At 44.2% G+C, this 22,021-nt stretch overlaps 1 protein-coding gene across 1 annotated transcript; it reads right to left on the reverse strand.

Annotated features, from left to right (window-relative positions):
- Positions 1-1,546: 1,546 nt before the first annotated feature.
- LOC135506448 (loricrin-like) lies at positions 1,547-8,080 on the reverse strand. Its single transcript, XM_064925834.1, has 2 exons — positions 7,964-8,080; positions 1,547-2,749 (listed from the first exon to the last, which is right to left on the reverse strand). The coding sequence occupies exons 1-2, from the start codon at positions 8,078-8,080 to the stop codon at positions 1,547-1,549; spliced, it is 1,320 nt and encodes a 439-aa protein (XP_064781906.1).
- Positions 8,081-22,021: the final 13,941 nt, after the last annotated feature.

Below are 22,021 nucleotides of genomic sequence, written 5' to 3' on the forward strand. Positions count from 1 at the left end.
CCACATTCACTCTGTACCGGTACCCCTGTCTGGAAACCGCTGTTTTCATATAGCCTTCACATTGACTCTGTAACTGGTACCCCTGTATATAGCCTCCACATTGACTCTGTACCTGTAACATAATGGTACCCCTGATGATATATAGCCTCCACATTGACTCTGTACTGGTACAAAGAGATCCCCTGTATATAGCCTCCACATTGACTCTTACCGGACCCCTGTTATAGCCTCCACATTCACTCTGTACCGGTACCCCCTGTATATAGCCTTCACATTCACTCAGTACCCCTGTATATAGCCTTCACATTGACTCTGTACTGGTACCCCCTGTATATAGCCTCCACATTGACTCTGTACCGGTACCCCCTGTATATAGCCTCCACATTGACTCTGTACTGGTACCCCTGTATATAGCCTCCACGTTGACTCTGTACGGTACCCCCTGTATATAGCCTCCTCGTTGAAACGGTACCCCCTGTATATAGCCTCCACATTGACTCTGTACCGGTACCCCCTGTATATAGCCTCCACATTGACTCTGTACCGGTACCCCCTGTATATAGCCTCCACATTGACTCTGTACTGGTACCCCCTGTATATAGCCTCCACGTTGACTCTGTACCGGTACCCCCTGTATATAGCCTCACTATTGTTCTTTTACTGCTGATCTTTAATTACTTGTTACTTTTATTTTTTACTTATCGATTTTTTTACAGAACACTTATTTTTCTTAAAACTGCATTGTTGGTTAAGGGCTTGTAAGTAAGCGTTTCACTGTAAGGTCTACACCTGTTGTATCCGGCGCATGTGACAAGTACAATTTGATTAACTGTTAGTTCGTTCTTAACTCAGTCCGAATGTCAAAAGCTACCAATGCCAGGGTCACGTAGCAATTGTCTGATGATGGAAAAGGGGGCGGGTGAAATATGCCGGGAATTGTGGGTAACCTTGTGCAAGGCTGAGGCGTTAATAACTCAAACGCTCTTGGTAGGCCGGAGTTCTTTGCGCTGCGTCGGGTTGTCTGATTGATCTCTGATTGATAACTGCTGAATCTCTGTGAGTCTTGAAATGACACTGCAGCGTCATAGTCCCCCATAAACACATAACCAGCTCGGAACAACAATGACTTGGGTGCATATCATATCCCAGGTCAGAAGGGCCGCCTCCGTTATCATATCCCAGGTCAGAAGGGCCGCCTCCGTTATCATATCCCAGGTCAGAAGGGCCGCCTCCGCTATCATATCCCAGGTCAGAAGGGCCGCCTCCGTTATCATATCCCAGGTCAGAAGGGCCGCCTCCGTTATCATATCCCAGGTCAGAGGGGCCGCCTCCGTTATCATATCCCAGGTCAGAGGGGCCGCCTCCGTTATCATATCCCAGGTCAGAAGGGCCGCCTCCGCTATCATATCCCAGGTCAGAAGGGCCGCCTCCGTTATCATATCCCAGGTCAGAAGGGCCGCCTCCGTTATCATATCCCAGGTCAGAAGGGCCGCCTCCGTTATCATATCCCAGGTCAGAGGGGCCGCCTCCGTTATCATATCCCAGGTCAGAGGGGCCGCATATCATATCCCAGGTCAGAAGGGCCGCCTCCGTTATCATATCCCAGGTCAGAGGGGCCGCCTCCGTTATCATATCCCAGGTCAGAAGGGCCGCCTCCGTTATCATATCCCAGGTCAGAAGGGCCGCCTCCGTTATCATATCCCAGGTCAGAGGGGCCGCCTCCGTTATCATATCCCAGGTCAGAAGGGCCGCCTCCGTTATCATATCCCAGGTCAGAGGGGCCGCCTCCGTTATCATATCCCAGGTCAGAAGGGCCGCCTCCGTTATCATATCCCAGGTCAGAGGGGCCGCCTCCGTTATCATATCCCAGGTCAGAAGGGCCGCCTCCGTTATCATATCCCAGGTCAGAAGGGCCGCCTCCGTTATCATATCCCAGGTCAGAGGGGCCGCCTCCGTTATCATATCCCAGGTCAGAAGGGCCGCCTCCGTTATCATATCCCAGGTCAGAGGGGCCGCCTCCGTTATCATATCCCAGGTCAGAGGGGCCGCCTCCGTTATCATATCCCAGGTCAGAGGGGCCGCCTCCGTTATCATATCCCAGGTCAGAGGGGCCGCCTCCGTTATCATATCCCAGGTCAGAGGGGCCGCCTCCGTTATCATATCCCAGGTCAGAAGGGCCGCCTCCGTTATCATATCCCAGGTCAGAAGGGCCGCCTCCGTTATCATATCCCAGGTCAGAGGGGCCGCCTCCGTTATCATATCCCAGGTCAGAGGGGCCGCCTCCGTTATCATATCCCAGGTCAGAGGGGCCGCCTCCGTTATCATATCCCAGGTCAGAGGGGGGGCCTCCGTTATCATATCCCAGGTCAGAAGGGCCGCCTCCGTTATCATATCCCAGGTCAGAGGGGCCGCCTCCGTTATCATATCCCAGGTCAGAAGGGCCGCCTCCGTTATCATATCCCAGGTCAGAGGGGCCGCCTCCGTTATCATATCCCAGGTCAGAGGGGCCGCCTCCGTTATCATATCCCAGGTCAGAAGGGCCGCCTCCGTTATCATATCCCAGGTCAGAAGGGCCGCCTCCGTTATCATATCCCAGGTCAGAAGGGCCGCCTCCGTTATCATATCCCAGGTCAGAGGGGCCGCCTCCGTTATCATATCCCAGGTCAGAGGGGCCGCCCCCGTTTTTCTTTGTAAGCCGATTGTTCTGGGTCTTGTATGTAACATTACGAGACCTTGGGACTATAAGGTTCTGTGATATTGAGCATGAAAGTTTTCACATTTCAGAACATTTTTGTCGTGAATTTTTCTTTCATAACCCAGGTCCTCACCTTAAAGGTACCTAAAGTGCAGAATATTTTTTAGGTGGGTGCAATCTGGGTTCAGCTATAAGGCTCTATCTGCCACAGAATGTTACAATTATTTCGATAGAAAAGTATAGACATTCAGTGACTTAAATAAGAGTATACCATTTTTTCTAATCACATCATCAAATATATTAGTTCATGTTCCTCACACATTTGTTAAAGTGATTATCCTGTATCCTATAGAGAACTAGCAACATTGCTAAAGCTTAGCTCTGGATAAGTAAACTGCTATATTTTTCTGGTCTCTGACACCGAAAGTCAGTAAACTACTTGCTAGTTAACAATAAAATGTGGTAAGTTTGTAAATGTAGTGAAGTACCCCTTCCATGGAGGTTTTCATATGGATAAAGAACAAGCCAAAAGCAGCAACGCCTCTCCTAGGGCCTTAATATGCTCTAAGCCACCTGTATTTAAAAAGCTTACGTTATGGCCATTCTTCTGAAAAAGTGGTGAAGAAAATCTAAGTAATGTAAAAAGAGGACCAGAACCTATGATAGGAATAACCAATATATGGTTCTATCTGCAAAATATAGTTTGGAGAATTTTTTTTTCAAGTCCCAGATCTCATAACTTTTAGTGATGTCTTCCTCTTTCGTGACTCAATAAGTAACCTCAATAACCTTACATACAATTGTTTTTGACAAACCAGAATTGTGTAATTGGATGGCAGATGGGACCTTAAAACAACAAGTTAAAAGGTGTTTGTGCAGAAAGAACTGTAAGAGTTTACATGTTTTCATTGTAAATGTACTTATTTAATTTTTATCTGACATATCTCACATGTAAAGGGTCATATAAAGAGCAACTCTATTCAATAACATTTTTTTTACCAACATTTCAAATAGAATATCAGAAGAAGAGAAGAACAGAAGATCAAGATTAAATTATAAAAATTGCCTCAGTGGTGGAAAAAGACCCGATTTGTCATACTTGAGAAAAAAAGTAAAGATACATTCATAGGAAATGACTCAAGTGAAAGTCACCCAGTAAAATACAACTTGAGTAAAAGTCTAAAAGTATTTGGTTTTAAATATACTTAAGTATCAAAAGTAAATGTAATTGTAAAATTTACTTTAGAATCAAAAGTGAAAGTATAAATCATTTCAAATTCCTTATCTTAAGCAAACCAGATGGAACAATTGTTAGTGTTTTTAAAATGTGCGGATAGCCAGGGGCACACTCCATCACTCAGACAACATTCAGGAACAAAACATTTGTGTGTAGTGAGTCCCCAGATAGGTAGAGGTAGTAGAGATGACCAGGGATGTTCTCTTAATAAGTGCGTGAATTGGACCATTTCTGTCCTGCTAAGTATTCAAAATGCAACGAGTACTGTTGGGTGTCAGGGAAAATGTACGGAGGAAAAAGTACATTGTTTTCTTTAGGAATGTAGTGAAGTAAAAGTAAAAGTTGTCAAATATACAGTTGAAGTCAGAAGTTTAGATACACCTTAGCCAAATACATTTAAACTCAGTTTTTCACAATTCCTGACATTTACTCCTAGTAAAAATTCCCTGTCTTAGGTCAGTTAGGACCACCACTTTATTTTAAGAATGTGAAATGTCAGAATAATAGTAGAGAGAATGATTTATTTCAGCTTTTATTTCTTTCATCCTTCAAACTCAGTGCCTCTTTGCTTGACATCATGGGAAAATCAAAGGAAATCTGCCAAGACCTCAGAATAAAATGGTAGACCTCCACAAGTCTCGTTCATCCTTGGGAACAATTTCCAAACGCCTGAAGGTACCACATTCATCTGTACAAATGATAGTATGCAAGTATAAACACCATGGGACCACGCAGCCATCATACCGCTTAGGAAGGAGATGTGTTCTGTCTCCTAGAGATGAATGTACTTTGGTGCGATAAGTGCAAATCAATCCCAGAACAACAGCAAAGGACCTTGTGCAGATGCTGGAGGAAACAGGTACAAACGTTTCTATATCCACAGTAAAACAAGTTCTATATCGACATAACCTGAAAGGACACTCAGCAAGGAAGAAGCCACGGCTCCAAAACCGCCATAAAAAAGCCAGACTACGGTTTGCAACTGCACATGGGGACAAAGATCATACTTTTTGGAGAAATGTCCTCTGGTCTGTTAAAACAAAAATATAAATATTTGGCCATAATGACCATTGGAGGAAAATGGGGGAGGCTTGAAAGTCGAAGAACCCCATCCCAACCGTGAAGCACGGGGGTGGCAGCATCATGTTGTGGGGGTGCTTTGCTGCAAGAGAGCCTGGTGCACTTCACAAAATCGATGGCATCATGAGTACGGAAAATTAGGTGGATATATTGAAGCTACATCTCAAGACATCAGTCAGGAAGTTAAAGCTTGGTCGCAAATGGGTCTTCCAAATAGACAACCCCAAGCACACTTCCAAAGTTGTGGCAAAATGGCTTAAGGACAACAAAGTCAAGGTATTGAAGTGGCCATCAGAAGGCTACTGAAGGCTACTGAAGGCTACAGGCTACTGTTTGGCCGTAGCCCACGCCAAATAAATGAAGGATACCCCACAAACCAACCCTGGACTTCTCTTGTAAAGCCCAGATGTAAGAGAGAGAACAATGGCTAAACATGGCCATAACTTCCAGTGCTCCATCCCCCCTCCACGCCACTCCGCCAACCACCAGGATGCCCAGCATCAGAACATTCCAGGCATACCCGTGATTGGCAGATAGCAGGTTGATTGGCATGTCGGACACCTTGAACATCACAACTCACTAATAGCCCAACACATAACACACTTCTGTGTGTGCGGGTCGCTATAATATCATGGTTTTAATTTGGTGGGTTTTCTGACCAGAGACTGGTTTGTCATTGTACAGTGACTTGCTGCATCCTAATTGCTGTGACAATTAGCATGCATGTTATCAGGGGCTGAGCTGAAATGCTCTTTGTGCTGTGGCATAACTACTACACAGACTGTACCTGCCCCTTTGCCCTCCCGCTCATCCATTGTTATTTTGGGTGGTGGTATATTGTATACATTTTTGTGGTTGTTACCCTCAAGTTGTCGTGACGTTGCCAAGATTGCCAGCCCCCATCGGCATTTGCTGGTTAGTCGCGCATGTTTGTCTACTGTGTACTGAGCTCGCGCTCGTTTGCTCAATTTGCCCAGTCTGCCCTGTATGGAGATTGCATGCGCCTGGTGTGTGTGTGTGTGTGGGTGGCAAGGTACCTCGTTTAAATACCAGCACTACTTTGCCACAGCAGCTGCAGGCATAACATTTCATTAACACTTCGCAACACTTGATTTTCATAATCCATATTGGTTCTGGTTTGCTGAGCCGACGCCCAGCAGAGAGAGGCAGAAAGACAGAGAGGAGCGGCTGCATCTTTGACTCTCGGGAGTTGCACATGTGTCAGGGCAGCATCAGCACAGGCAGTCTAGACTCTAGCTAACCACCATATACTAAAATATCCACACAAGCCACTAGTCACCTGCCCCCTAAAAGGTCTGTGCACAGTCCTGATGAGCACTATAGAACATTATATGTAAACTGGCCAATACCTTCTAAATATGACAATAATATTACACTTGCCTGTCATCCATTTTACAAACAAAAACGTGTACCAATAAAGTACAGAGGTCTCAACAGTCATCCCCCAGCTCCAACTTTTATCTGTTTAGTTTTTGTAATCTTCTTTCTCTACTTTCTGAATTCCTGATTTGCATTCAAGGAGGAGAGCAAATGAAACAAAGTGGAGAAAAAGCAGTGGAGAACAGAGAGAGAGAGAGAGAGAGAGAGAGAGAGAGAGAGCTCACCTGAGACACTGCCTTGTTTTATTTATGAAGGCTCTGCCAGCTCACGATGGAGACAAATTACCTTTTAACAATGTGAAATAGAATTTTGTTTACAAGGCTACGCTTCCCCTTGGTTTTTCGAATGAGATTTCTCACAGCCTCCCCATTTATATCGCAGATCCTTATCATCTCAATCTTTCAAAACCAATCAGTTTGAAGAAAAGGATGGGGAAGAAGAAGAATGAATCTGTGTCCATAAAATGGAGCCATTAGGTATATTTATGAATTCCATGCCCAAGCCCAATGCCAGTCCATTCCCTTCACGTAGTTTATTTGCATGTGGGACTATTTGTCCACAGCTTTATTTAAAGTCTAAATTCTTGGCCTCAATTAAATCAATTGCTGATATAGGTAAAGTTCTCTGTAGATTCAGTGAGAATGTTTAAGCTGTATGTGTTAAAGGACACAACTTGTCCTTCCAATACAGCATAACCACTTTGAATATAGTCGGCCACTTCGAGGTAGTCTTCAACTTTTTTTTTACCAGGCCGAACTGGAATATTTGGGGCCTTTATCCATCATCTGGACAGCGACAAAAGGGTAAGAGGAGCAGAGCCCGCGGCAATTTTGGTTTTCTCGGTAGTCGGGACAGCAAATCCCCAAACTACATCACAAACATACCCCAATATGAGAGAAACCTTCCACCCACTCCTACCTTGGCCTTGGTTTTCAAACATCACTACCCCTGGATACCTGCACGTGACATTTAGGAGTAGCAAAGTTCCATTTTTATAGCACAAAAGCACATAGTCTCATTCGTAGTCAAAGCGAGACAAAGTGTTATTTTATTAGCTGAAATAACAGGTGTTCTGATATGTCTTTTTTTGCGGAATACTGTCAAAAGCACCTCTCTGCACTGTAAATCCTCGATTCCATTATTTGGTGCTCTCAACCATATTTTGTACATTAAAGTGATGGATGTCAAATGTAAAACTCCAAGGTTCCCTTTTGTTGTCTTCCCCTTCTGCCTTCCCTCTGCGCACGCTACCTCTTCCAGATCAGCATGGATCTTTTAAATACTCCGTACCTGTCTTGTTGTGCTTGCAGCCTACATTTTCTCTCTATGTAATCCAAAATAGAATGTTGGTGAAAGTTTTTAGACTTGTTGTCCTACTTCTAACAGCCCAAGACACTGACTACAGGTCATGGTTTTAGGCCAGCAGCTTGCCCCGCCCCTCCCTGGCACAGATCTCCTATGTGGGGCAGCGATTGGACAGCCAGGGGCTAATCTTACACCCTCGCGCTGTGAGATGTTTTGCCCTTTTGCCCTTTCGCTTCTTCTCACACCTCTGAGTCCCACAGATGCCCCAGAGCTGAGTTGACGGACTCTTGAGAGTCTACCGGGGTCCAACTAGAGTGTCTCAGTGGTCCAGGGCAGGCTGGGCAGCCGGAGCCCCCAGGCATTCCCACAGGAGCGTTCAGTGGGGAAGAAGTAGAACTCTTCACATCTTCTCCTGTCCTGCCCAGTCACGACGAAACCTCGTGACGAAACCTCTCCCTTGCCCAGTCCACCGCCGCCATGTTTGTTTGCGCTATCTCTTTTTAACCTGTTCTCTGTCAGCTGGTTCACTCAGGGTCAGTTTTTTGAGAGAGAAAATGGACAAATGGAATCTCGGCCATATCATGTAAGATTGACAGGATTCTTACGGCACTAGGGCTCCCTTGAAAAAGAAATTCACCTGGTTAAATAAATGACAAGAAAGAAGAAAAAAATCACCATAACCATGATAAAAACGTAAAAACATTATTGACCGGAAATATTTTTTGATAAAAGGCATCTGGTGAAAATGTGGATTCAACAGGCATCGATTCTTCGACTTGTCTTTCTTCCTGTCTTTCTGAGTACGGAGAAAGCACGCTGTGTTTCACCATAGCTGTGGGGTATTGTGCTCACTGTAGTGTAGCCAAACTCACTGTGCTGAATAGAAGATCTGAGATGGGAGAGAGGTAGCAAAAAGAATAGAGCCCCCCGTCCCTCATGTAATACATTATTGCTGATGTACAATCTGAAAACGTGGGTTTTTCATTTTCATTCCCTACCACTCGAATCAGCAGGGAGGAGAGGTGACAGAAGTATTTTGGGGCTGTCAAACCTTGCTGAGAAAATATGGCATCTTACCTCTCATGTTACCCTCTCCACTATGATTGATATGTTGTTGACCTGTACTGCTCCCACCCTCTCTCACTAGTCCACACACTCACACGTGTGGAGAATATCCAGAGCCCAAGGATAGATGCGGGTAATACCCAAATAAAGGAAACACCAACATAAAGTGTCTTTAATAATAGGGCTATGGGCCATCACAAACCCCCAGAACAGCTTCAATGGATTCTAGTGTCCGGGAACTCTAGGACTGATTCCAGGAGAAATTGCATCATCTGGTGTTTTGTTGATGGTGGTAGAAAACACTGTCTCAGGCGCAGCTCCAGAATCTCCCATAAGTGTACAATTAGGTTGAGATCTGGTGACTGAGACGGCCATGGAATATGGTTTACATCGGTTTTTATGCTCATCAAACCATTCAGTGACCCCTTGTGCCCTGTGGATGGGGGAATTGTCATCCACTCCCATCAGGATATAAATGAATCATCATAGGTTGTTGCCGATTTTCTCCGAACGGCTGTTTATTTACTGGTGTTTACCTTGCCCTCTAAGGGGTTGAAGTGGACCTAACCCATGCCAGGAAAATGCACCCCACACCACAAGAGAGCCGCCAGATCCCACATACCTGTAGATGAACCACTAACTAATGATGTTGTTTTGACATGTTCCTATCCAGAGGTTATTGAAATACGATATCGCTAGATGAATCTCTGTGGGAATTCTTCTACTAATAGCTCTCAATGAAATGCAGCTGTTGAGGAAAATAACAATTGAGTAAAATATGGCACGATGGTACATTTTCTCGAACATCCCACATTATTTGAAAACAATTCAACAGACTGTAATTGATATGTGTACGCCGCTTCTGGAGTCAGAACATTATAACACTCGTTTTGATTTAAAACGGGCTAAAAAAGATATACAACCCTGTCTGGAGCGTTTCTCATTTTGTTGGTAAAGATATTTCCATATTCACACTGGTTTATCTTGCCTGTACAGTATTTGGAATAATACTTTTTATTTTATCAGCATAGATAACAAAAAAAAGTCTAGGAGTTTGTCCCAAATGGCACCCTATTTCTTATCTAGTGCACTACTTTATCGGAAATAGTGTGCCACTGGGACCTGCCCTAGACTCTTCCCTAAAGTATATCCATGATATCAGCCTAACTTCTGTACCCTTCTATGTTGCCATGCCGCCCAGCTAAGATTGAATTGCTATAATAGTCTTCTGACACACCATATATTCCCATGTACATTAGTGGCACTTGACATGGTTACCATGGAAATACTCCCATCTCCCCTGCTTTTCATTATCAGAATCACAATCTGTCATAGTTCACATCATCTCAGGAGGAATGGAAACACATAAAACTATCTTCAGTGCCATTTGTCATGCTCTGACATATAACCGAGGGAACAAGAGGAACTGGTGTGTACTTTAAGCTGGTACAGTGCGGATTCAGTTTGGAAATAGTAGAGAGGGAGCTGTTTGTATCTGTTTTCTGCTACCTCTTATCTAACATGACATGAACACATGTGTGATAGGCTATTTATAGTACTTTCTACTGTTATATGGATGGGATGAAGAAAACAAACAAGAGATTTCATCTTGCGAAATGAAATGTGAATCTATGGATTGATAGATGTATATGAACAGTATATGTTCATTTGTGGAACTCTCTAGAGGTGCTGGACCATCGTGTGCGTGTTGTTCCCATTAACCACTCTCTCCCAGAAAACGGTCTGCCTGCCCGCTTTCACAGACTTTTCTTTCTTCACCAGATATGAAAATGAATCATTTTCGACTGAATTACTTACGGTATTCCTAACCTCTCTCTACCCACTTCAATATTCCCACCATTTTTCCCCACACCAAATCATGTACCAGATTTCATTCCTCCTTCATTCCTCCGGCGGATCCCTTAGATCCCTGCCACCTGCTCGTCTCCCTGCCCGTCCTCGAAGCTCGGTGAGGGGAGTCACTCTGGGTAAACAAGAGACTCTAATGGGAGGGAGGTATATCGCTCCCTCCCTCGCAGCTGCCTCCTAGCCCACTCAGTACAGCTGCTCTGGAGAGAGAGTGGAAATTGAGAGGGGAAGAACTAGACAAACTGGTTAAAAGAGGAGGGGATTGATGGAGGGGACTAGCTATACAGTAGGTAGCTTGGAAGCATAAGAGGGAAACAGTCTAATGTCCCCTCCCTCTTCCCTCTCCTCCCATCGCTCTCTGCCCCCATCTCTCTTGCCTCCCCTATTCACCTCTCTCTGATTTGATTGCTTGCACCCTGTAATGCATTAGCAAGCCACATGGGACTTGCTGTGTGGCTCAAACTACTAGATGTCAAACTGTAGTTAGCTGAGGTTTGTTTTCTTCCCACAGTGGGTTAGATGAGGATTATGTAAGGTCCTCGGTTCACTTCCTCAATCTTCTCTTACCTTTCAAGTGTGGGCAAAGCAATTCATTGCAGACCTTGATCCAAATAGTATTTATCATTTTTATATATATATATATATATATTTAACTTTAGCTGCGCTCGATAGAGCTCACCTTTTGCAAATGGAACCAACAAAGTAGTCCCAAAAGTGCAAACCCCACCCATCTAAGCATTCTGGGCATGCAGGCTCAATCCACCACTCAAAGTATTTCAAAGAAAAGATACTTTTTTAAACCAAGGTCTTGTTCATTGGGGACATGAAACAGCTGAGTGCATGAAGAATCGTTGAGTAACTATCAACTCCAGCTAAATGAATCTCCACCAACATGAGATGGCTGTGTTAGTTAGGCACAATGATAACAATAAGCGTTCATGTAAAGTCTGATGATGATGATATGAAACTTGATTGTGAGCAATTATAAACAGCGTTGTGTCGGCAGGTGGCAAAAGGTGTCTTCCGCATTTAACCCAAGCCCTCTGAATCAGAGAGGTCCCGATGGGCTGTCTTAATCGACATCCACAGCGCCTGGGGGAACAAATCAAATCAAATCAAATTTTATTTGTCACATACACATGGTTAGCAGATGTTAATGCGAGTGTAGCGAAATGCTTGTGCTTCTAGTTCCGACAATGCAGTAATAACCAACAAGTAATCTAACTAACAATTCCAAAACTACTGTCTTATACACACAAGTGTAAGGGGATAAAGAATATGTACATAAAGATATATGAATGAGTGATGGTACAGAGCGGAATAGGCAAGATACAGTAGATGGTATCGAGTACAGTATATACATATGAGATGAGTATGTAAACAAAGTGGCATAGTTAAAGTGGCTAGTGATACATGTATTACATAAGGATGCAGTAGATGATAGAGTACAGTATATACGTATACATATGAGATGAATAATGTAGGGTATGTAAACATTATATTAGGTAGCATTGTTTAAAGTGGCTAGTGATATATTTTACATCATTTCCCATCAATTCCCATTATTAAAGTGGCTGGAGTTGAGTCAGTGTGTTGGCAGCAGCCACTCAATGTTAGTGGTGGCTGTTTAACAGTCTGATGGCCTTGAGATAGAAGCTGTTTTTCAGTCTCTCGGTCCCAGCTTTGATGCACCTGTACTGACCTCACCTTCTGGATGATAGCGGGGTGAACAGGCAGTGGCTTGGGTGGTTGTTGTCCTTGATGATCTTTATGGCCTTCCTGTAACATCGGGTGGTGTAGGTGTCCTGGAGGGCAGGTAGTTTGCCCCCGGTGATGCGTTGTGCAGAACTCACTACCCTCTGGAGAGCCTTACGGTTGTGGGCGTAGCAGTTGCTGTACCAGGCGGTGATACAGCCCGCCAGAATGCTCTCGATTGTGCATCTGTAGAAGTTTGTCAGTGCTTTTGGTGACAAGCCGAATTTCTTCAGCCTCCTGAGATTGAAGAGGCGCCGCTGCGCCTTCTTCACGATGCTGTCTGTGTGGGTGGACCAATTCAGTTTGTCTGTGATGTGTATGCCGAGGAACTTAAAACTTACTACCCTCTCCACTACTGTTCCATCGATGTAGATAGGGGGATGTTCCCTCTGCTGTTTCCTGAAGCCCACAATCATCTCCTTAGTTTTGTTGACGTTGAGTGTGAGGTTATTTTCCTGACACCACACTCCGAGGGCCCTCACCTCCTCCCTGTAGGCTGTCTCGTCGTTGTTGGTAATCAAGCCTACCACTGTTGTGTCGTCCGCAAACTTGATGATTGAGTTGGAGGCGTGCGTGGCCACGCAGTCGTGGGTGAACAAGGAGTACAGGAGAGGGCTCAGAACGCACCCTTGTGGGGCCCCAGTGTTGAGGATCAGCGGGGTGGAGATGTTGTTGCCTACCCTCACCACCTGGGGGTGGCCCGTCAGGAAGTCCAGTACCCAGTTGCACAGGGCGGGGTCGAGACCCAGGGTCTCGAGCTTGATGACGAGCTTGGAGGGTACTATGGTGTTAAATGCCGAGCTGTAGTCGATGAACAGCATTCTCACATAGGTATTCCTCTTGTCCAGATGGGTTAGGGCAGTGTGCAGTGTGGTTGAGATTGCATCGTCTGTGGACCTATTTGGGCGGTAAGCAAATTGGAGTGGGTCTTGGGTGTCAGGTAGGGTGGAGGTGATATGGTCCTTGACTAGTCTCTCAAAACACTTCATGATGACGGAAGTGAGTGCTACGTGGCGGTAGTCGTTTAGCACAGTTACCTTAGCTTTCTTGGGAACAGGAACAATGGTGGCCCTCTTGAAGCATGTGGGAACAGCAGACTGGGATAGGGATTGATTGAATATGTACGTAAACACACCAGCCAGCTGGTCTGCGCATGCTCTGAGGGCGCGGCTGGGGATGCCGTCTGTGCCTGCAGCCTTGCGAGGGTTAACACGTTTAAATGTTTTACTCACCTTGGCTGCAGTGAAGGAGAGGCCGCATGTTTTGGTTGCAGGCCGTGTCAGTGGCACTGTATTGTCCTCAAAGCGGGCAAAAAAGTTATTTAGTCTGCCTGGGAGCAAGACATCCTGGTCCGTGACGGGGCTGTTTTTCTTTTTGTAATCCATGATTGACTGTAGACCCTGCCACATACCTCTTGTGTCTGAGCCGTTGAATTGAGATTCTACTTTGTCTCTATACTGACGCTTAGCTTGTTTGTGGAGGGAATTGCTACACTGTTTGTATTCGGTCATGTTTCCGGTCACCTTGCCCTGATTAAAAGCAGTGATTCGCGCTTTCAGTTTCACGCGAATGCTGCCATCAATCATTTAAATCGTTGCTATGGGAACGACATCTTCAACGCACGTTCTAATGAACTCGCACACCGAATCAGCGTATTCGGCAATGTTGTTGTCTGACGCAATACGAAACATATCCCAGTCCACGTGATGGAAGCAGTCTTGGAGTGTGGAATCAGATTGGTCGGACCAGCGTTGGACAGACCTCAGCGTGGGAGCTTCTTGTTTTTGTTTCTGTCTGTAGGCAGGGATCAACAAAATGGAGTCGTGGTCAGCTTTTCCGAAAGGAGGGCGGGGCAGGGCTTTATATGCGCCGCGGAAGTTAGAATAGCAATGATCCAAGGTTTTGCCAGCCCTGGTTGCGCAATCGATATGCTGATACAATTTAGGGAGTCTTGTTTTCAGATTAGCCTTGTTAAAATCCCTAGCTACAATGAATGCAGCCTCAGGATGTATGGATTCCAGTTTGCAAAGAGTCAAATAAAGTTCGTTCAGAGCCATCGATGTGTCTGCTTAGGGGGGAATATATACGACTGTGATTATAATCGAAGAGAATTCCCTTGGTAGATAATGCGGTCGACATTTGATTGTGAGGAATTCTAAATCAGGTGAACAGAAGGACTTGAGTTCCTGTATGATTTTGTGACAACACCACGTCTTGTTAGCCATAAGGCATACGCCCCCGCCCCTCTTCTTACCAGAAAGATGTTTGTTTCTGTCGGCGCGATGAGTGGAGAAACCAGCTGGCTGCACCGACTCCGATAGCGTCTCTCCAGTGAGCCATGTTTCCGTGAAGCAAAGAACGTTACAGTCTCTGATGTCCCTCTGGAATGCTACCCTTGCTCGGATTTCATCAACCTTGTTGTCAAGAGTCTGGACATTGGCAAGAAGTATACTAGGGAGTGGTGCACGATGTGCCCATCTCCGGAGTCTGACCAGAAGACCGCTTCGTTTCCCTCTTTTACGAAGTCGTTTTTTTGGGTCGCCGGCTGGGATCCATTCCGTTGTCCTGGGTGAAAGGCAGAACACAGGATCCGCTTCGCGAAAGTCATATTCTTGGTCGTACTGATGGTGAGTTGACGCTGCTCTTATATTCAGTAGTTCTTCTCGACTGTATGTAATGAAACCTAAGATGACCTGGGGTACTAATGTAAGAAATAACACATAAAAAAACAAAAACTGCATAGTTTCCTAGGAACGCGAAGCGGCCATCTCTGTCGGCGCAGGAAGTGGGTTAACTGCCGTGCGCAGGTGCAGAATGACAGATTTGTACCTTGACAGCTCAGGGATTTGATCCAGCAACCTTTCGTTTACTGGCCCAACACCCGAACCTTTAGGCTACCTGCCGCCCTAGAAGTCCTGGCAGCTCAGAAAAAAGTAGCTTGCACTCATTAATCGGACGAAGTGTTTTACCTTATACATGCCTAAGTGCTAATTGTACTTTTGGCATGAATACGTCTCCATATGCCTACCTTGGTTGGTTGTATTGATTCAAAATACATTGTATACTCAGTGAAACATTACTATTTAGAATGAGGGAATTTATTACGCAAAGGCATTAATTCCCCTAGGCTTTGTTTCGGGAATTACTACTATACATGAGTTTGAATAAGCTTTTCTCTTTCCTTCCCACACCACATTATAATTCGTATCCAGTAGTCAGTGCTGTGAGACATCCCAATTATAGATTTCTACCTAGCATTGTATACATTATCCAAACTCACTGTATACATTATCCAACCTCTTGTTTCACATTATCAATCATCTCATTGGCTACATTATCCAACCTCTCTTTGTATATTATACCACCCACACACACACACACACACACACACACACACACACACACACACACACACACACACACACACACACACACACACACACACACACACATGTTTGCCGCTATCAACCAGCGGTTGCCCGCGATGGTTCCTGGAATGAATTGCTCATTAATAACAATGAATTGCTGGAGGCACATTGCATTATTGAAGGGTCAATAAGACGTAGGCTCCTCCTCCGCTATCTTCTCGCCGTAGAAGAGGGACTGTGTGTGAAAGAACAGATTTTACAGTGAGCTCTGCTGCCTCGCCTCATTGATCTATGATCCATAGCTGGAGGAATCATTGACGTTCTAATTCTTCATGAGACAATGATAGGGATAGATTACTTGTTTGCTGCTTGTCTATTCTATTCACCCACCAGAATACCAGTAAAGCCCATGTGGCAGGGCATTTCACCATCAAGTAGAATGTAGCGATAACGTAATCGATAACTGATCAAGTTGACGATGCAAATTATAAATAGATTGTGGAAATATGTGGAAATGTATATAAAAACACTGGAAACATTATTATGTAACTGCATTAGGCCTATAGCCTTTTGCACTCGTACCCGTATGTATACGGGTTGAAAATGGCAGATTTAGGCACTGATAAGCGCCTAAATTGTAACGCAGTGGCTGTACAGTAACATGCTATAATTAAGCAATAAGGCCCGAGGGGGTGTGGAATATGGCCAACATAGCATAGCTTCGCATAGTGCCTAAGAACAGCCTTAGCTGTGGTATATTGGCCATATACCACAAACCCCAGAGATGACTCATTACTATTATAAACTGGTTACCAACATAAGTATAACTGTAAGCTAGTATCTTTGCATCATACCTGTGGTATATTGTCTGATATACACACAACTGAAAAGCTGTTTCTTCCAATCAGCATCAGGACACAAAAACTACCCAGTTTATGACATTATGTATACACTTTCTACGATAACGATCACTTGTCTTGATCTTGTCAGATATGAATAACCCATCTATCTGTGAGTACTTCAACCACAGCCTACTCACCCAAGTTGGTAGTTACCACATCAGTATTTCTCCCCTATCAATGTCCTGCTGAGCGCCTGCAATATTGAAGTACCGCACACACTAAGCCATGTGCAGCGTAGCTAAACTACAGTATGATCCAACCAACCGTTTGAAGATTGAACAGTATCCGATGAATATTCAGACCAGCAAGCAAGTGGCAGCAAACCATGAACACTATAGCAGCTAGTAGCCCTGCGGGGAGGTAGAGAAGGAGGGATGGAGGGAGAAGAGAGAATTGGGATCAAGTAAGGGACGTTCCCTCTATTCTCAAAGTCATTCCTCATTCTCCTTCTCTCCCGGGTCTTCCTCAACGAAGCCTACAGATAAAGAGTAATCACCTAGATAAGGCTAATGGACACAGTAATGAGAGGGAGGAACAGATTCTTTCCCTTTTATAAATTGTACATTGTGTACAGTTGAAGTCGGAAGTTTGCATACACCTCAGCCAAATACATTTAATCCTAGTAACAATTCCCTCTCTTAGGTCAGTTTAGGATCACCACTTCATTTTAAGAATGTGAAATGTCAGAATAATAGTAGAGAGGGATTTAGCTTTTATTTATTTCATCACATTCCCAGTGGGTCAGAAGTTTACATACACTCATTAAGTATTTGGGAGTAATGCCTTTAAATTGATTAACTTGGGTCAAACATTTTGGGTAGCTTTCCATAAGCTTCCCACAATAAGTTGGGTGAATTTTGGCCCATTCCTCCTGACGGAGCTGGTGGAACTGAGTCAGGTTTGTAGGCCTTCTTGCTCGCATACGCTTTTTCAGTTCTGCCCACAGATTTTCTATAGGATTAAGGTCAGGGCTTTGTGATGGCCACTCCAATACCTTGCCTTTGTTGTCCTTAACCCATTTTGCAACAACTTTGGAAGTGTGCTTAGGGTCATTGTCCATTTGGAGGACCCATTTGCAACCAAGCTTTAACTTCCTGACTGATGTCTTGAGATGTAGCTTCAATATATCCACCTAATTTTCCATACTCATGATGCCATGTATTTTGTGAAGTGCACCAGTCCCTCCAGCAGCAAAGCAACCCCACAACTTGATGCTGCCACCCCTGTGCCTCACGGTTGGGATTGTGTTCTTCGGCTCGCAAGCCTCCCCTTTCTCCTCCAAACATAACAATGGTCAATATGGCCAAACAGTTCTATTTTTGTTTCATCAAACCAGAAGACTTTTCTTCAAAAAGTACAATCTTTGTCCCCATGTGCAGTTGCAAACCGTAGTCTGGCTTTTTTATGGCGGATTTGGAGCATTGTCTTCTTCCTTGCTGAGCGGCCTTTCCGGTTATGTCGATATAGGCCCCAGGGTGGTTTTACTTGCACACTATTGTTTGTACAGATGAACGTTGTTCCTCCAGGCGTTTGGATATTGCTCCCAAGGATGAACCAGACTTGTGGAGGTCTACAATGATTTCTTTTGATTTTCCCATGATGGCAAGCAAACATGCACTGAATTTGAAGTTAGGCCTGGAAATACATCCACAGGTACACCTCCAATTGACTTAAATTATGTCAATTCGCCTATCAGAGGGTTCTAAAGCCATGACATAATTTTCTGGAATTTTCCAAGCCGTTTAAAGGCACAGTCAACTTAGTTTATGTAAACGTCCGACCCACTGGAATTGTGATACAGTGAATTATAAGTGAAATATTCGGTCTGTAAACAATTGTTGGGAAAAATACTTGTGTCATGCACAAAGTAGATGTCCTAACTGACTTGCCAAATCTATAGTTTGTTAACAAGAAATGTGTGGAGTGTCTGTCCGTCACTCCTTCTTTAGTTGAATAAGGCATATTGAATGAAGTGTCAAGTTAAGAATCATTCTGGTATCTCTTTTTCTGTAGTTTTGCAGTCTTAAAGTGTCATTGCACTTTCAAATCAAAGTTTGTCCGATGTTTTCTGACCTCCATGTAGTCTAATGACAGGAGGAAACCACATCTTACGATGTCATGGCAAGTGGTGTCTGTTTTGACATTCCTTTTTCTTTTGAGATCTGAAAACATCTGACAAACGTTTAATTTTTGAGTGAAATGTTCCTTAGTGAAAAACTTTTGTGTCTGGTGTGACAATGCTCTTTGCTATAAGAACATAACCTTAAGAACAACTCTTTGGCTTAGTCCAAATTCATTTAATGACGGTAAATTATGAGAAACGTCCAATCCTGGCTGTATTTTATTGCGATTTGTTTGCGCGCTTCTTGAAATGGTGTCTGCAAAACTCTCATTGACAGTGTAACCACAAAACCTTGCCTCCAGCTAGTTGTCGAAGGAAGTTAAGATAAGGGGTAAAAAAAATTATAAAGCCATTGCGAATAAGCACATTAAAGAGCATGAAAACGGATATTTTCCCTTCTATAAATGGTATGTTGTGCATCTGCTGATCAAATTACCTTTGTCTGTCCAATGCTCCTCAAACATTTTTTAAAATTTGATTTAACTCGGCAGGTCAATTAAGAACAAATTCTTATTTACAAGGATGGCCTAGTAGGCCTCCCCTAACCCGGACAATGCTGGGCCAATTGTGCGCCGCCCTAAGGGACTCCCGATCACGGCCGGTAGTGCTACAGCCCGGGATCAAACCATTGTCTGCAGTGAGATGCAGTGCCTTAGACTGCTGCACCACTCGGGAGCCTGTAGTTGAATTAGGCATGTTGAATGAAATGTCAATTTAAGAATTATTGTCTCCATACATTTGCAGTCTTTAAGTGGAAGACTATTTGTGTCTTTGTGTGAAGCTACGGTACTCTTTGGTAGAAGATCATGGCACATAAGGCTTTGTCAAAATGCAGTGCACCATGTAGGGAATAGGGTGTCATTTGGGATGCACACGATAACTTTCAGAACAATTCTTAATCCACGCATTCATCGAAATTCAAGGCCTCTACCTTTATAATGCTGGTAAATTATAAAAAACTTCCTGGCTGTTTGAAATAGTGTCTGTAAAACTCTTGTTTACCTTAATCCCATGACCTTGCCTTCAGCTAGTAGTCAAAGGATATTACGATAAGGGGTCAATCCTCCGTGGAGTTTGTAAATATAAATACACTTCCCACCTACAGGATGCTTGGCTGCTCCCGCTGAGGGGATTGCAAAATTAAGCAAGATGGCTTAACGAGAACACCTGCCGAGTTGGGCAAGGGAAGGAGCTGAGGAAGAAGTAGCCCTGGGGTGCTCTGTAACACCCATCCAAATTTCATTAGAGACCAAAGGGACCTTCATTGACTTAAATTAGTTTTTCAGGACTTGGGCTAGTGTAGAATTTAGTAGACTATGGAGCTGCGTCCCAAATTGCACCCTACTCCCTACATAGTATACTACTTTTGATCAGAGCCCCATGCAAGCTATCAGAGTGGGTAGCTGTAGGATAGCAGTACAATCTTCCATTGGATACCATCGTTATATCCCTAGAATGTCTGATGGAATGTGTTTTTCCACGTGTTCTTTTTGAAGTCATTAAAGCAGAGATCCACAATAGGTCCAACAGAAACTACTGGCCGCCAGTGGTGTAAAGTACTTAAGTAAAAATACTTGAAAGTACTACTTAAGTCATTTCCTGGGGGGGACGGGGGGATCTGTACTTTACTCTTAATGTAAATGATGTCTGAGTGTTGGAGTATGCCCCTGGCTACCCTTAAATTGCTTAATATAAGGAACGTGAAATGATTTATACTTTTTGATACTTAAGAATATTTCAAACCAAATACTATTACACTTTTACTCAAGTAGTATTTTACTGGTTGACTTTCACTTTTATGTGAGTCCTTTTCTAGTAAGGTATCTTTACTTTTACTCAAGTATGACAATTGGGTACTTTATCCAACACTGTTGTCTGCCCCAGGAGCATTTGTTATTGTTTTTGTTTTGAGGAAATGAGCATCCAGCATGATTTTGAAGCTGTTCAGGATACGGAAGTCCTGCCAAAGCTTCATCTTAGTTTAATGAGACCCAAACTAGGATCAGCAGCAGCATAGCAAGTCCTCAATTTCCCCCATTGTGCTCGAGTCACAACCTCCCGCCATGCAAATCATCCATGTTTCTTTCACTTTCATATCCGCCTCACAAACACAAACGAGAGCCTAACGATTCACAGAGACACCGAGGAGCACTAAAACAATCAACACACACACACACACACACACACACACACACACACACACACACACACACACACACACACACACACACACACACACACACACACACACACACACACACACACACACACACACACACACACACACACACACACGCACACACACACATACTAGAGTAACGCAAAGAGTGCATAGCCAGGGGCCTTGCTCCACAACTTGAAAACACACACACACACACACACACACACACACACACACACACACACACACACACACACACACACACACACACACACACACACACACACACACACACACACACACACACACACACACACACACTCCTATGATCCTTCCTGGCTTATGCTGTCACTGCTACTCTGTTGGCTGGAGCCACAGGCTCTTTAGCTATACCTCAATGGGGCCTGGCACTAGATGGAGACATTCATCTAAAGACTGAGATGGGGAGAAGGAGTGAGAGGAGAAAAGAGTGCATAAACAGTATGACAAGGCGCAAACCTGTCAATTTGGCTGTTTGCATCGAGAGACTGGTTCCTGCTTTTGTAACTGCCTCCCTTGTAATCAAATCAAAAAATTAAATTAAATTTGATTGACCACCTTTACTCCACACAGAGAAACGCATACAAAGCTCTCCTTCGCCATCCATTTTTCAAATCTGACCATAAATCTATCCTCCTCATTCCTGCTAATAAGCAAACATTAAAACAGGAGGCACCAGCAACTCGGTCCATTAAAAAAAGTGGTCAGATGAAGCAGAAGCTAAACTACAGGACTGTTTTGCTAGCAGAGACAGGAATATGTTCCGGGATTCTTCTGATGGCATTGAGGAGTACACCACATCAGTCACTGGCTTCATCAATAAGTGCTTTGACGACGTCATCCCCACAGTGACTGCATGTACATACCCCAACCAGAAGTCATGGAGAGCTGCCACGTTCAAGGAGCGGGACTCTAACCCGGAAGCTTACAAGACATCTCGCTATGCTCTCCGACGAACCATCAAACAGACAAAGCATCAATAACAGGACTAAGATCGAATCGTACTACACCAGCTCTGACGC

The sequence above is a fragment of the Oncorhynchus masou genome, chromosome 20 (assembly GCF_036934945.1).
Source record: "Oncorhynchus masou masou isolate Uvic2021 chromosome 20, UVic_Omas_1.1, whole genome shotgun sequence".
NCBI lineage: Eukaryota > Metazoa > Chordata > Actinopteri > Salmoniformes > Salmonidae > Oncorhynchus > Oncorhynchus masou.